At 40.6% G+C, this 15,125-nt stretch overlaps 1 protein-coding gene across 28 annotated transcripts in view; it reads right to left on the minus strand.

Moving 5' to 3' along the window:
- The window catches only part of LOC130706683 (EF-hand calcium-binding domain-containing protein 11-like), a 147,061-nt gene that overhangs the window by 128,163 nt on the left and 3,773 nt on the right, over positions 1-15,125 (minus strand). For 22 of the 28 annotated variants that reach the window (XM_057539351.1, XM_057539342.1, XM_057539341.1 and 19 more), the window contains exons 3-5: positions 14,472-14,517; positions 1,659-1,760; positions 690-780 (exon numbers count right to left, since the gene is read on the minus strand). In XM_057539351.1, coding sequence (XP_057395334.1) covers positions 690-780; positions 1,659-1,760; positions 14,472-14,517 — 239 coding nt within the window. Of the gene's footprint in view, positions 1-688; positions 781-1,658; positions 1,761-14,471; positions 14,518-15,125 lie in introns of all 28 variants that reach the window. The other 6 variants (XM_057539353.1, XM_057539368.1, XM_057539366.1 and 3 more) reach the window with 2 other exon arrangements.

The following is a 15,125-nucleotide window of genomic DNA, read 5'->3' on the forward strand; positions in this document are numbered from 1 at the left end:
AGGGTTGATGAGGAACTCATGTTAGCAGTCAGAGAAGAGGCAACTCTGCAATTTTCTCTGCAAGCATGTGCTTACACTATTCTTACTACTTTCAATCTGCAGTTTCCTAACGGAAACTGCTTTTAAGCCACTTGCCCATTTTGTCAGAAATAGTTTATAAAGACAACATAATATAATCTTTAAATCTACTTTATCAGGTGTGTGTGAACTGCAACATGGGTCTATAACTTTGAAAACAAACGAAGGAGGGGCCAGCACTGATCAACCCAACTCTACTCTCCAGACAACTCAAGGACCATTTGTAACCCATGTCTGATGAAATACAGACCATGGGAGAACACCAGCATCCATGTTAAATATTAATAAAGCTTCGGGGGGTTTTTTGGTCAATACATAAATACACAAAGAAGTTCTACTTTCTTTCTGCTCCTCTCCACCCCTAGTAACAAATGATTTTTCCACCTTCCTAGTATGCAAGCACTCCACCCACTTTAGAGCCCACTGTCAAGGTGTGGATGGACGAATAGCTAACTATAAAATTCTCTCCTGGATCATGACAATATGCTGTGAGATGAAAATGTTCACTAGTGAAAAATAAGCATAAATGAGTGTTCTCCATAAAACTGAAAACTTGTAAAAGCAAATGGTAAATCAAGGGGTGGGTATACATAAAGATTTTGGCACCTTACCTGAATACCTCGAGAATAATCCTTTCCGATAACTTGGGAGCCACCTGCTTAAATGCTTTTTTGAAATCTTCCAGAGTTAAATATCCACGATCTATTTGAAAGCAGAATACATAACATTCACACACTTCTATCAGCCCCATGAACTGCTATTTCAGCCATAACATTATGAGTGAGACTTTAATCTATTACTAGGAGAAAAGCAGTAATTTATAATTGATTTTACATATAAGGTAATCTGAGATTGTCTCATTGGAAGAATTTGAGAATCTAGTAATACTCTCCCTCAGTACAGTCCCAGATGCTCCTGAAGGTCTCTTCCAGCCCCATCATTTGCTGATTCCCTGAGTCCCAGGTAAGGAACTAAGGGACAGACACTGCAACAATGGCATTAGGCTTCAAGTCTTTGTGAATTGCCAAAATAATTCATTCTTCAAAATTCACATTTTTTTCTTGCTTGGTATTAGAACTATATTATTATTTAGAGGAAAACCATTACAGAAGCCAAAATACTGAACCTGGACTCCACAAGTCTTTCAACCCTGTGTTCTGTGGGGAGGGGGTCTGAAGCTACTCCTCTGGGCCACCCCAGCATGGGAAAACAATTCCTCCAATTATGTGTGGGTCAAAGGAGGAGTCGGAAAAAAAGGCCTCATGGTCTCCCAAACTTCCATAAGTAGCTCTTCAGCTATATCCCCGCATGGCCAGCCATTCTGTTGTCCCCATTACATTGCAGGCAAATCATAAGTACTGTACAATTATATAACTGTAGATATTATTTCACCCATCGTAAATGTCAAGAATTTAAGATTGTGATGGAGAAAAAAAAATGTACACCAACATCTAAGGTAATAGCTAATGAATACAGTAAAATAACCTTCCAAGTATATTATTTTAGTTACTGAGTATATGTTCCCATTCACAGTTCCTTGATAGCCATTTTTTATATCAAAACACTTTAAAGATACTTACAGTGCCTGTCAAAAGCTGTGAAGATGTGTCTTATTTCATTCCGATATAGTTGAGCTTCCTTCTTTTTCCTTACAATGTCTAAAAACTCCTTAAGTAATATCCCTAAAAGTTGGAAAAAACCAATTTACTGTCTTTCTCTTTAAGAAGGAAACAAAACATAAATGGAAAGTGATACTACCACAAACAAATGTTATCTTAATTTTGGTGAGTAGTATTTATTCATAAAGATCTCTAAAGTCGAAAAGACATTTTCTTAAAGAGCTAAGTAGACTCCACATTAGCAATTGATGGCAGAAAGGGTAGACACTTTCGGAGCTCACTGAGCTCTTCCCGGGGATAAAAGATGATGACCTCGAAAAAGTATGACACTCTTCTCTCTGACAGATCTAACAGACAGGCCCGAAACTACTTATAAAATAAGGTCTCATAATTTTCTTTCCTTATGCGTCTTTGATCCCTTTTTTCCTAGCCAGATGTCATTACGACAGGTTTTTTTCCAGCTGGGAGATCAGGGCGAAGAAGTAGTTTCTCAAAAGTCAATACCAATTGCATACCGCAGATAAAAGTGGAGAGAACATTCCATAAACAATAGCGTTGGCACTGTCCCCAGCCTTAGGTACGCCCCATGACTGTTCTGCAGCCTCAGGCTCTGCTTCCTGTGATTCTCATAATAAAAGAGCCCAGCGTGATCATATGAGATTGGATACTGTGCTTACAATGTCTATTAAAATGAATTCTAATGTGATCTTTGTAGTAGGTTTAAAGAGTGCAGCCAAGAATTTAAACATTCTAGTGAACTGAGCCCCAAATATATGAAAAGAGCAGTTCGTTTTTATATGTCAGGATTTCCATTTAAAAATGTATCACTGTTTTAAAAATAGCCCCAAACCACACAATAACCACGTGCTAATTTTTAAGAACTTGCACCCTTTCCAAAAGGGAATATTTTGGTGAGGTATACTGAACTATACACATTTCCCGAAATAGTTCCAATGGTTTTTTAAAAAGTAGAAAATAGTTTTCTTAATTTTCCACATTTTTCTTATTTGTCGTTAAAGATTTAGAAATTTAAAAAGTCCATCTATCTTTATGTGTTTAAACGATTCTCTTACAACTCTTTAGGACCCACTGGGTGCCAGGCACTGCATTAAGCTCTGGGAATAGAGGGGAAAAGAGAACACACACGATTCCAGTGCCAAGGGAGCCACTGGTCTAGTCACGGAGACGGTGATGATACAGGTTCAATTACAAACGTACACATAATTACAAACTGTGGCGTGTGCAACGAGGGGAAAACAGGAGGTTATAAAACACGTCACAGAAATCCTCCTGTAGAGCAGACTCTGGTGAAGGAGAGATCTCACAGCGGAGGTAATATTTAGGCTAAGCCCTAAATGATGAGAAGATACCAACTGGCTAAAGGTGGGAAGAAGAGCATTCCAGGCCGTGGAAAGAGCACGTGCCAAGGCCATGGGGTGAGAAGTGGGAGAAGTGAAAACAGGCCACAGTGGCTCGAACGCGGTGAAGACGGCGTTGGTGAGGTGGGCAGGGGCCCGAACTCACAGCCCCTGGTGGGCCACAGGAAATAATTTGATTTTTATTTCACTTGCAATAGGAAGTCAATAAAGTTGGAACTGAGAAGTGACATGATCTGATTTAGATTTTGGAAAGATCTCTCTGGCTATTGTTTTGAAAAAGGACTGGGGAGAAAGCAAAATATAAAAAAGGAGACTCGTAAGGATCCTACTGGCAAGAGATGTGGTCACGAGGGTGCGGGCAGTGGGAACGGAGGGCAGTGGAAGGTTCCAGACATACTGCAGAAAAGATGGAGGGTTAGACGTGGTGCATGAGAAAGAAGACGTCAAGAATAAGCCCTAGGTTCTGGCTTGAGTACTAGGTGGTTTGAGGAGTCATTTAAAGAGATGAGAAAGACGAGGGGAAGCAGGATGGGGGCGGTGCTGAGACGGAGTTGCAATTTGGAGATGTTAGCTGTTTGATGCTTTGGAGACAACCAAGAGCAAAAGTCAAGAAAGCAGCAACAGGCGTATCTCCTGGCACCTACCAGAGTGCTTGGCATGTGCTCAATAAATACACATTGTATGGAATTAGCGTCTGGAGCATTTCCCCCCATGGCAGCGGAGGATGTGCAGCGATGCAGCTTTGTGCTCGTCGGGTCCCATGGTAACTATTTGGCCACAAGTCTGCCTGAGACACACTGAGGCAAAGGATTGTCTGCTCTCAAAATTTATCCACAGTGTTTAGTAAGATACCTGCTTGTAGGAGGCGTTCCTCACATGTTTGTTGAATAAGTAAATAAAATCATAGGAAGACGTTATTTCTAGTTTTCAGCAAAAAGCATTAAAATGTGTTTTAAATGCTCTTATAACTCTGTAAATTAATGTCAAAAAGTAGGTCTCTATTTATTCACATAGCCAGCAAAATCGTCACTTTAGAAACCCCAATTTCTTAATACCTATAATACAGTAAAAAACAAACAAAATTCAGAGGAAAAGGAAATGCATGCATAATATTTGCTCTTCATTTAATTGCATCTGATTTCAGGAAACGATAAGAAAAGAAGCACAGTTCCGTGGTTCAATGTGTCATTCAGATTCACAAGAAAACAAAAAGTGCATGAGTGGTGAATGATACATCTTAAACCACATATTCAGAAAACTCATCCGTATTTGGGTCTATAAAGTAGTCAGGTCTTTATTTCATAATCTTGGGGGATAAAAAGCACCTGTTCTTTAGTGTTTCCTAGGAGAAAATATATGTGGATTTCAACTATATGTTTATTACCACTTAAAAAGAAGAAACCATCTAATAATACAAATAACTCTATTTATGTAATCAAGTTCATTCACACTATTTTCCCACAGGCTCGTATACCTTATTTTTTAAAGTCAATATCAAACCACATAAACATATCTCACTGCCCCATCCCCATCCTCTTGTCTTAATCTTCGATGGCAACACATACAAATGCATTCAATACCATGCAAGTCCCTTTTCTAAAAAGGATAGAGAAGTTTCCATTCAGCTGAGCTCTCATGTTGTAGTAGTATGATCACTTTCCAAAGCCAAGGCATAAAGGTTTGCTATTCCTACAGCTCTGTAATGCAAACACATTAATGTAAGTTTTATATGTTTTACTGCTGTTTAAATGGCCTAGAAATAGAGTTCCTACTACTAGCTCCACCTGCCGTCACCATATTCAAACCTAAAATTACCACTTCACAAAGACTTTCCATAATTCTACTGCCACCACATTTCATACCCAATGAGAAATGCATTACCTGTGTCCACCCCTGGAGTGAAAGTATGTTCAGAACATTCTAATTCCAAATACGAGGCTGGGTCTTCTCTGTAAACTGTTCTAGTAATGAAAGTTACCTAAACACACTTTGCTGTAGCTACACGTTGGGATCACAACAGGAACCACGTAGACCTATGTGTCTATCTGTGTTCGTTATTAATCTACAGAAGGTGTTCAGAAACTGCCCGGGTAGCTGGACTCTACCAGTAGTTTTCTTACTTTGTTTTAGCTGTAGGAAAGGTTCTTCTTTCTAAATCAGGAACGCCCAGTGCGTAGAGATGAAGGCAAAGCTATTCGGTTTGGAGTGAGGTGAGCTCCTCACTGTTCCCTCTCCAGCAGTGCCTCTAGAAGTGCCCCCCACAGGACACAGGACTGAGGATCATGCCTCAAAGGCCACTGGGACCAGCGATCTTTACGAATCCTTCCAGACTCTGCAAGTCTGTGCATTTTCCATATCACTGAAAGCACTCCCTTCCATTTTATAAACTACTCTTGGCGAAATGGACTCTTCATGTTCTATAATGAATATATATATCTTTTTACTTTCCAATCTACTTAATACATGTGATACAGATATATCATATAGAGAAGTGTTATCTTTTCCCCCTTTTTTGTTTTTAAGCAATTTCCTAGGAAGGTAATCATCTTTCACCACAGGGGTGGATATATTCAAAAAGTCCAACAAAACTATATAAATTTTTCCTTGAAAGTTGTTTTGTTTTGTTTTGTTTTGTGGCTCACAGTTCTAAGTTTCAGGGTCAGTGCGTAGAGAGAAATCCTCTTGAAAATGTAGTCATCTAGTTTCTGGCTATCGCAGTGAGCCTAAATTAGAAACTGCAGTAAACCTGGGAGAATGAAGGAGAAAATAATAAAAATGCCAAGTTTTTTAGACTGGAAGTCTGGTCCTGGATTTAGTAGAAAAGAGAGGGCTCACACTCATTGGGCCATCTATTAATTTTTCCAGGGATTGAAAATGCCTAAAAATGAGGGCTTAAAAGGATTAAGTGGCCTTTTAAAAGGTATAATGCAAGCCTTTTCTAGTTTGAGAAATAAAATTCAAATTATGACTTTTGGAGGCCATGCAGGGAAAAAAAAAAAAGATAGAATGTGTTTGCATAAAAAGATTGTAAGGACAGAAGGGCTTTCGTGGCATCAAGAGCAGTGAGTTGTCACAGTAAGATGGGTAAGTAAATTCAGAGGGCTAATATTTTCTTCCAGCTACACGCATAAGAGTAGGGGCAGGAAGAGAAAAGAATCCACCTTAATAGAAGAAAGCAAGTTTTACTCTATCATTGGGAGGGAAACGAGGAAGAGTAAAAACAGGTTACAGCAGAATAGAGAAATCTGAACCAACGAAACCTTATTCCTACCAAACGTGGACGGGAATCGTTATCTTTTTTTATCATGCACATCTCCTGCTCATAACCCTTCAAACGTTCCTCAGCGTTAGCAGTGCAAAGCCCCGATCCCTTATTCTGGAGTTTAAAGCTTCACTCTTCCTTCCAGGTAAACTGGTCCTTAAATCTCCCCCTCTCCAACTCCCAGCTTCCCTCAGGGCTGCTCGCTGGTGGGCAGCTGGCTTGCAGCGCACCGCACTCCCTGCGGCAGCGGGAGAAAGCAGCACTCCGCGGGGGGCCGGGGGTTCCGTTGCCGGCAGGACTTGATACCAACACAGGGACAGCTGAGGAGCACTCTGGGCCTGCAAATCTGAGAGAGGGACCGGCAAGAGGGCGCGCTGTAAAACGGGGGGCAGGGATCTGAGAGAAGAGGGTGAGACGCTTGGGGGTAGGGGGTCTGTAGGAGAAACCCCACAGGGCCAGCATGCAGAAAGAGCCCCTACGGAGGAGGAGAAAGTGCGGACCTGTGATGGAGGGTGAGTGATAAAGCCCCTCCTCTGGACCATGAACAGACACCTCGGCAAAGTCTCCAGGACATGACAGGCAACGTTTGCACGGGCGTGGACCGCGCGGGGAAGTCTAAATTGGCACGGAGCTCTGCATCCACGCTGGCACCAGCAGAGCCCAGGGAGCACCAGGAGCCGGAGGACAAGCTCGCAGCTGGCATCTGCCTTCAATCATTCGCCCTGTTCTCCTCTTTGCTTCTCCACCTTTTGCAAACCCCACCCAGCCTTCCGCATCCGGCTCTGGCCCACACCTCGGGCAGGAAGGGAGTGCCGCTCCCTTCGAAACTCTTACAGGTCTTCTTGTCTATTGTGTTCGTGTGACATCTGGCCATCACAGAAGTGACGATACTTCTTTCATCTTCCCTATCACATATGACATTTTTAAAAAGTGTCGGGCTTCCCTGGTGGCGCAGCGGTTGAGAATCTGCCTGCCAATGCAGGGGACACGGGTTCGAGCCCCGGTCTGGGAAGATCCCACATGCCGCAGAGCAACTAGGCCCGTGAGCCACAACTACTGAGCCTGCGCGTCTGGAGCCTGTGCTCCGCAACAAGAGAGGCCACGACAGTGAGAGGCCCGCGCACCGCGATGAAGAGTGGCCTCCGCTTGCCACAACTAGAGAAAGCCCTCGCACAGAAACGAAGACCCAACACAGCCAAAAATAAATATAAATTAAAAAAAATTAAAAAAAAAAAAAAAGTGTCTTTAGGTCAGTGTCTCCTAATTCTTTTTTACCCCTACAAGAAAACTTACTCATCATCTTTAAATGGGGAATTAAATACATTAATTGAGAAGGGAATATCTGTGGGTGATACCACAAAATGGTCCTATGATTTCAAGATAAGTATAATATGTATGTGTTTCCTGATGATAGAAATGAAGAGGTCAACTGAAATCTGAAGTCAAACAGCAGCCTGCTACACCTGCTATACCGTGGCCTCAGTTCCTTAGGTAGGAGCCCAAAACAACAAAATATACACAAAAGAAATACAAAAAATGTGTTTACAATATAACTTAAAAGACTAGAAAACAGACATTTAAATTTAGGAAAAGAATACTTTTATAGTCAACTATCTGGCTCAAAACAACTCAGCCAAGATAGCAATGAATAAAAGCCATTAACCTCATCATCCACAAATTATTTTCCAGTTAAACTGACCCTGGATAGCATGACTGAGTCAAACAGTCCATCATCACCATTGTAATGAATCAATCTCTTGATTTTTCCATTGTTTAAAGTTGCAGGTTAAAAGTAAGCTCCTGGAAAGCTTTTTTTTTTTCTAAGTATGAAAGTAAAATATGTTCAGTGTGTTGAAAGGGCAACAATATAAAAAAAACAGAAAGAAAGGGGAGAAAAAAAGCATGATCTAATCACACAGTGGAAACAAAATTCTGATATACTTTGTTCTGGTTTTTTCCCTCAAGCATATTTTATATAGCTCTGGGATAAAAACACGCAGACAGCTGTGTGAGAATGCAGTGGGGCGATGTGCATTGGGCAGATTAAGCAAAAGTCTTATAAATCTTAGCTGTTGTTATTCATATAAAATGCTCTACAATTTATCCCACAATGAAGTCAAACCATCTGAGATCACACATGGTCTTGCCCTTCATAGAACTGCCCAGACACGTTTGGCATTAAACCACTGGCCTATGCTGAAGAAAGTTCAAGAAACAGCCTTACAGACTTCATTCACTACTGTATTTATTGAACAGTTTGTGGACGTCAGTGTCCAGTTATTGGTCTCTCCTCCATGAGACATCGTGCGGGAAACATCCCACATCGGGGAAAACTATGTCTCTCTGGAAAAGGAGTTTCTGTGGTGTGGGTGCTGACATCTGCACTTGGCTGTGATTCCCTATTTGATCTGGACACTCAGTAGCTCGGAACCAAATTTGACATCAACCTCTAGCGGCTGCACAGAACCTTGTGATTTGTCTTTTGTGTACTGACCCACTCCTGATTTCAACTCATTCATTAAGTTCCCAGGACAATGAAGACTGGCCTCAGCTCCATCAATATGATCCATGACACTATTAACCGCAAGGGAAGGGTTTATCAAATGGTTGAGAGTGTAAGCTTGGAGATTACACGACTGTGGTCTGCTACTTACTAGCTAGCTGGGTCACCCTGCACAGATTACTTAACCTCTCTAAGCTTCAGGATTGTTTTAACTTATAAAATGGGACAAACCTAACATAGAGTTGTATTAAATTTAACAATCCATGCATAATACTCATCACAGAGTCTGCACATGGTAAACACTCAAGGAATCAAAGCTATAATTATTATCTATAATAATAATAAATACTGTAACACATGTAAAATTATCTTATAAACCAATAAAGAACCATCAAATGCCAGGATTAAGATTTTTTATTCCTCTCTGGAGCTCAGTTTCATCATTTTAAAAAAGGAAATATATGACTGTTTTCTAGGCTCTTCTAGTTGCAAACTTCTTTCATTTTCTATAGTTAGAGGAGATATGAAATGTTCTATACCCTTAGAGAACAGAAATAAAACCCTCTAAAATTAGGTAGCAATAGTGTGTATTGGAACCAATCCCAACACTGATCTGTTGCTTCCTTAAACAAGTGGCTTGATTTTTTTTTTTCTCCCATTAATATAATTCCTTGTTCCTGGTGCCTAAACAGTTTTTGCTTATACTCACGTGCTTGTTAAGTTACAGGCATTAAAAATGTCATTGACACCTTTTTGCTACTCATTCTGGCTGCCCTCAAATTCTCCCAGTGTGACTTTCCCTGAGACATCCTACTCTTCTAATGGCTTTGTCTTAACTTTCCACTCTTTTTAATTTCCACAAGGAACCTCTACAGAAACGACCCACCTTTCAGAGAGACCTTGGGAAGCAGGGTCTGGGCATCCAGGTTTAGGTACTGTATGAAATGTGTGCATCGTCAGGGCTGTGCCCTGTCAGGCTCAATCCAGGATGTGAGTCTGGACCTTCCCCCAGGAAGCTGGGCAGCAAATGGGCTCTGTGTGGAGGGTCCTTTGGGGTTGCATGCTGGAGATGTGGCACAACCTTGTCTGGATGTAAGAAGAGCTACACCTAGTGGGAGAATTCCCAAGTCACAGCTACTCAGAAGAACTTTGGGAAGTTGATTACCTGAATAAATAGCTCCCAGAAAGCCAAGGCCAACCTTTCAGTTCTTCAAGATTAAAACATTAAGGAGAGAGATAATATATTTGGTAAAATAATCTGTGTATAAACTCTCTTCCTGTAAGAAAAATAACATGTAAATGTGACTCATGTCACTGAAGGGAGAAAAGAAGGAGCTGGTCTGAAATTGGTTGACTACTAACAGTCCTAATGAAAAAATTTTATGTTAGCAGCATTCAGAGTTCAGCAGTGACTTCTTGCTAAGATGGCTATTTTACTCTTTCCCTGGGATGTCTGTGGTCTTGAGTCTCCCCTTTCAAGGGGACATGAATTGAAGCTAAGTCTACTCCTTTAATCATGAAGAAAGTGATGCTTTGAGAAAGTTAATCTGCTGTTGATATCAGGACCAGAAGAGGAAGGGAAAAGCCTGGAAGCTTGTAGACTAAGGAAACCCCTTTCACAGTAATTTTGGAGCAAGGTACTAAGCACCTACACTTTGATCTCGTTCCTCCAACCCAATCTTCCCTTGAATTTCTCAGATGACTAATTTACTTTGTAACCTTTTGAAATATACTTAAAAATTAAGTATTAGGAAAAGATGCTGTGACAGGAAGCATCCTAATGATCTGATGGGGAAGTGGATGTGAGAGTACCTATAATATCCCTGATATTAAATGCAAGGGACGTGCATACGGGAGCAGGTCCTGGAGCACATCACCAAAGTCAGAAAGCCCTCATAGGGAAGCCTACTTTCAGCATCAAAAACTCCAGTTCTGAAGCAATCCTTAGACTATTATGAATTGGAGAAAATGTCCCATAATAAGGCAGTCTTCATTATACATAAGAGAACTCAGGTGTGAGATAGGCCACATGAAGGGAATGTAGAGAACCTCGTTCAAAACCTAAAGCTTTAATGTACATCAGAACTAATATTAAAAGGAAGCTCCATGGGTTTCCCTGGTGGCGCAGTGGTTGAGAATCTGCCTGCCAATGCAGGGGACACGGGTTCGAGCCCTGGTCTGGGAAGATCCCACATGCCGCGGAGCAACAGGGCCCGTGAGCCACAATTACTGAGCCTGCACGTCTGGAGCCTGTGCTCCGCAACAAGAGAGGCCGCGACGGTGAGAGGCCCGCGCACCGCGATGAAGAGTGGCCCCTGCTTGCCACAGCTAGAGAAAGCCCTCGCACAGAAACGAAGACCCAACACAGCCATAAATAAATTAATTAATTTTAAAAAAAAAAAAAAAAAAGGAAGCTCCATGACTGCAAAAATGTGAGAACTGTTTCTGCAGGAAGTCCAAATCCAAGCATTAGAGAACTCAGGAAGGAGAGGAAATGTTCATGAAATTTACAAAACACCTCCAGCCTCAAGTCAACCCTCTCTCAAACATCAGAAAAAAAGAAAAAGCAGGGGAGGAAGCTAACAACGGCATGCTTGGAAGATCCTTTTGCCACAGACCAGTCCTCACTTTATATCAGAGCACTCACATTCAAGAGAAACCTTTAGAATGTAATGAAGGTGGGAAAACCTTCTGCCAGAATTTACCCTTCAATGTACATCAAGTGACCCATAGAGAAACCATATGAATGTAACACATGCATGTAAGTCATATTTTACTAAATGTGATATAATACACATGGGGGGAAAACTCAGGATATTGAACGTGGAAGGTTTTTTCGGAAGTCAACCTTTACATCAGAGAACTCACTACACCTGTAAAGAACGTGGGTAACCTTTCTTCCAGAATAACACCTGTCGGTACATCAAAGAACTGGTTAAGGAAAGAAAACCTTCCGTGTGAAGTCAAATCCCTAATTCAGAACCAAAGAACACACATAAGGGAGAAAATCTCCGGGAATAATGAATTTGAGAGTGCTTTTGGCAAACTACACGTATTTATGTAGAAACGCTACATAAACAAGAGCAGCGTAAGACATGCATCCAGACAGAATCACTCACTGACTCTCAGGGGACTCCTAAAGGAGAGAAACCCTAACAATGCAAAAAATGCAGGAAATCCTTCTGCCAGAGGACAGAAATCTTTATAGACTGGAATATTCACATAGAAACCCAGAGAAAATATGTAAGGAAGGCTTCACCAAGAAGTTGCAACCTAAACTGAACAGCAAAGAAACAACATTTGAATACTTTGAAAGTGTGAAAATTTTTAACATGAAATTTAAAGCCTGGGGAAATTCCATCAAGTTAGGGAGTTATGTCAAAAACACCTTCTCCTAGCAATAATATTGTTCGAAAAGTCATGTTTAATATGTGATACCAAACCTGTATCCAAAAAATAATCTAGTAAACTCTTCTGTAAACCCAAAATTTGTACATAAAAAGATTTGTAAAAAGAAAAACGTCAAGCCAGTCTAAAGGACACAGGAGCCAGCTCAAGGAGGCACTCAATGGCCAAATCTGTGGTAAGTGGAGCACTAAAATAACTAAGTATAGTAATGAATTATAAATCATTAAAAACATACAAATTCATGAGTCCATACTGATAAAAGAGAGATGGACTGATCAATCAAGCAGACGGGAAGTCGCTTGCTTATAGTAAAAATGCCAAGGGCTAACTGAAAGAGGCACTGGGATTATAAAATCATTACTTTGCAATCATACAGCAAAAACTGGATCAGACAAGAATCACAAATGGATACCAAATCCAGGCAGAAATTGTGATGAGAAGCAGAATATCTGCAACGTCAAACGTGTCTCTCCACAGGCTGCTGATTAGTTGCAAGGGAAGAAAATATAAAGAGAAATAATACAATGGAGAAATCCGACAACGTCTTGACCGGTGATAAAATTAGTATCTACGAGAGACAGACAGACATCGTGTGCCTCCAGATGTGGCGCCCTGAGAGGGACATATCGCCCAAATGGGATTCTGGCTGAGGGTGCTTAACCTCAACCTACTTACAGAGAAACGCCATGCAAACACAAGATGAGGGCTGTTCCTAAAAAAAGGAAACCATGAGGGGTGGGCTATTTCCTCAAAAATAACAATGTTGTAAAAAGGCAAAAAAAAAAAAAAAAAAAAAAGTCTATAGAAATATCCCAGATTAAAAGAGGCTAAAGAGACATGATACCAAGGACTAATTCCTGTATTAAATGAGGAAAGATGCTAATAAGGACATAATTAGATCAAGTGACAACATTGCAATATAGACGGTAAAGCAGATAAAGACAAGTGTCAATATAAACTTATGATGGGTGTGCTGTGGTTATGAACAGCTCAGCGACAGGATGGAGAAGAGGCAGAAAGTGCAGAAGAGAAGGTAGATGGGGTAAAATATGAACAGTAAGTGAATCTGGCTAAAGGGTATACAGCTATTCTCTGTACTATTTTTATTTTGCAACTTTCCGTAAGCCTTAAATTACATCCCCCCAAAAAGTAATTTTTGAAAAGCCAATTCAGCATGCTCTGGACCCTATCTCCTCAAACAATAGGTAGTTATCTCTCTGTCTCATTTGCCTCTTCCCTCTTCACTAGATCATTCTGCTAAGCTTAGAAACATCTTCTTTGTGTTCCAAAAAAAAGCAAACAAAAGCAAAGCAAACAGCTCTTGATCCACAGCTACTGGACCCACTGAAAGACTTATCTACTCACATTGTCACTTTGCCACTTTTCCTTTATCTTCAAACCACTGCAGCCTGGCCTCTGCTCCCATCACGTAATGACACTGCTCTTCCTAAAATCACCTGACACCCCCGGGTTGCCAGCTCCACGGATCCTCTTCAGTTCTTTTGCTACTTAACCTTTCAACAGCATTGGACACTGTTGACCAAACCTCTTCCTTGGAATAGTCACTTCTCTTGGCTTTTGATCAAATACTCTTGATTTTCCTCTGGCCCCTCTGCCCCTCCTAAGCCTCCTTTGCCGTCTCTTCATCCCCTACTTGACTTTTAATGGTTATAGTTCCTACGGGTCTCAGTCTCTCCCTCAAGGCGTCTCATCCACTCCCATGGCTTCAAAACCATCCAAACGCTGATGACTCTCAAACTTATTTCTGTGGCCCAGATCTTTCCTCTGAATTCCATACTCATACAGCTCAACTGCCTTGACATCATTGACCGAAACCTCTCAAACTCAACATATTCAAAATTGAATTCTTGCACTCCCCAGACCCTAAATCTTCTCCCCCAGTCTTCCCATTTCAGGAAGTGCCACTTCCACTCACTCAGCTGCTTAAGTCAGAAAACCTAGATCATCCGCGGGATGTTGAAATTACCAGCAACATTTTTTCTTTATGCTTTTCAGGGGTTTAAAATTTTCCTACAATAAACATACGCTTATGAATACATTAATTAACTAAAATTAAAAGAACCAAACCTCGTTCTTTTTGGGTAATCAGAAACAAAACAAAGATTTGCTTAATCATAATGCTTTATAGCCTCTATATTTGTTCTTAGCTGTAGTTTCATGAATGTCTAAATAAGAGTACTAAAAATTAACTTTCACATTACCGGAAGTGTTTGGATCTACTGAGGACATCACAGCATCAGCTTCTATCTAGAGAAGAAAAAAGCATAAGATATACAATTTCATCAAATGTTTTCACAGTACAAGTTCTTAATTCCTGGGGTGCGGGGAAGGAATGTATTTTATGAGAAACCAACTTTGTTGAATCCAGCAGACAAGTAATATCACAGAACAGCTATAATAGTCATTTTTCTCTTCTATTAATAAGATACCAGATGCTAATATACTACAGACTCTAATGGCCCCCAAAACTTTATTGCATTGACCAAAACAGTTTGGTCATATAGATTCAACTTGGCTGTCACATGTACAGCATAACCTAAAAGGTAACATTTCTGTTTTAGACAAATACAAGCAATTGTTACAATGGCCTCTATGGGTTTACTTAAAAATTTTTTCCTGACTCTAATAGTAACATGATGTAGAAAACATGAAAAATATGTTTTAATTATGAAGAAAAACATCTAAAACACCAGCCATCCAGTGAAAACCATTGTTAACATTTAGGCCTAGTACAGCTTTTTTTCCCCCCCTCCATGCATTTTTAAACTATTTGAGAATACACTGTATATTAAGTTTGGGGACCTGCCTTCACTAAATATTAAAACATAAGCATTTTCCCACATGGTTAAGAGAGC

The sequence above is a fragment of the Balaenoptera acutorostrata genome, unplaced genomic scaffold, assembly GCF_949987535.1.
Source record: "Balaenoptera acutorostrata unplaced genomic scaffold, mBalAcu1.1 scaffold_636, whole genome shotgun sequence".
Lineage (NCBI taxonomy): Eukaryota > Metazoa > Chordata > Mammalia > Artiodactyla > Balaenopteridae > Balaenoptera > Balaenoptera acutorostrata.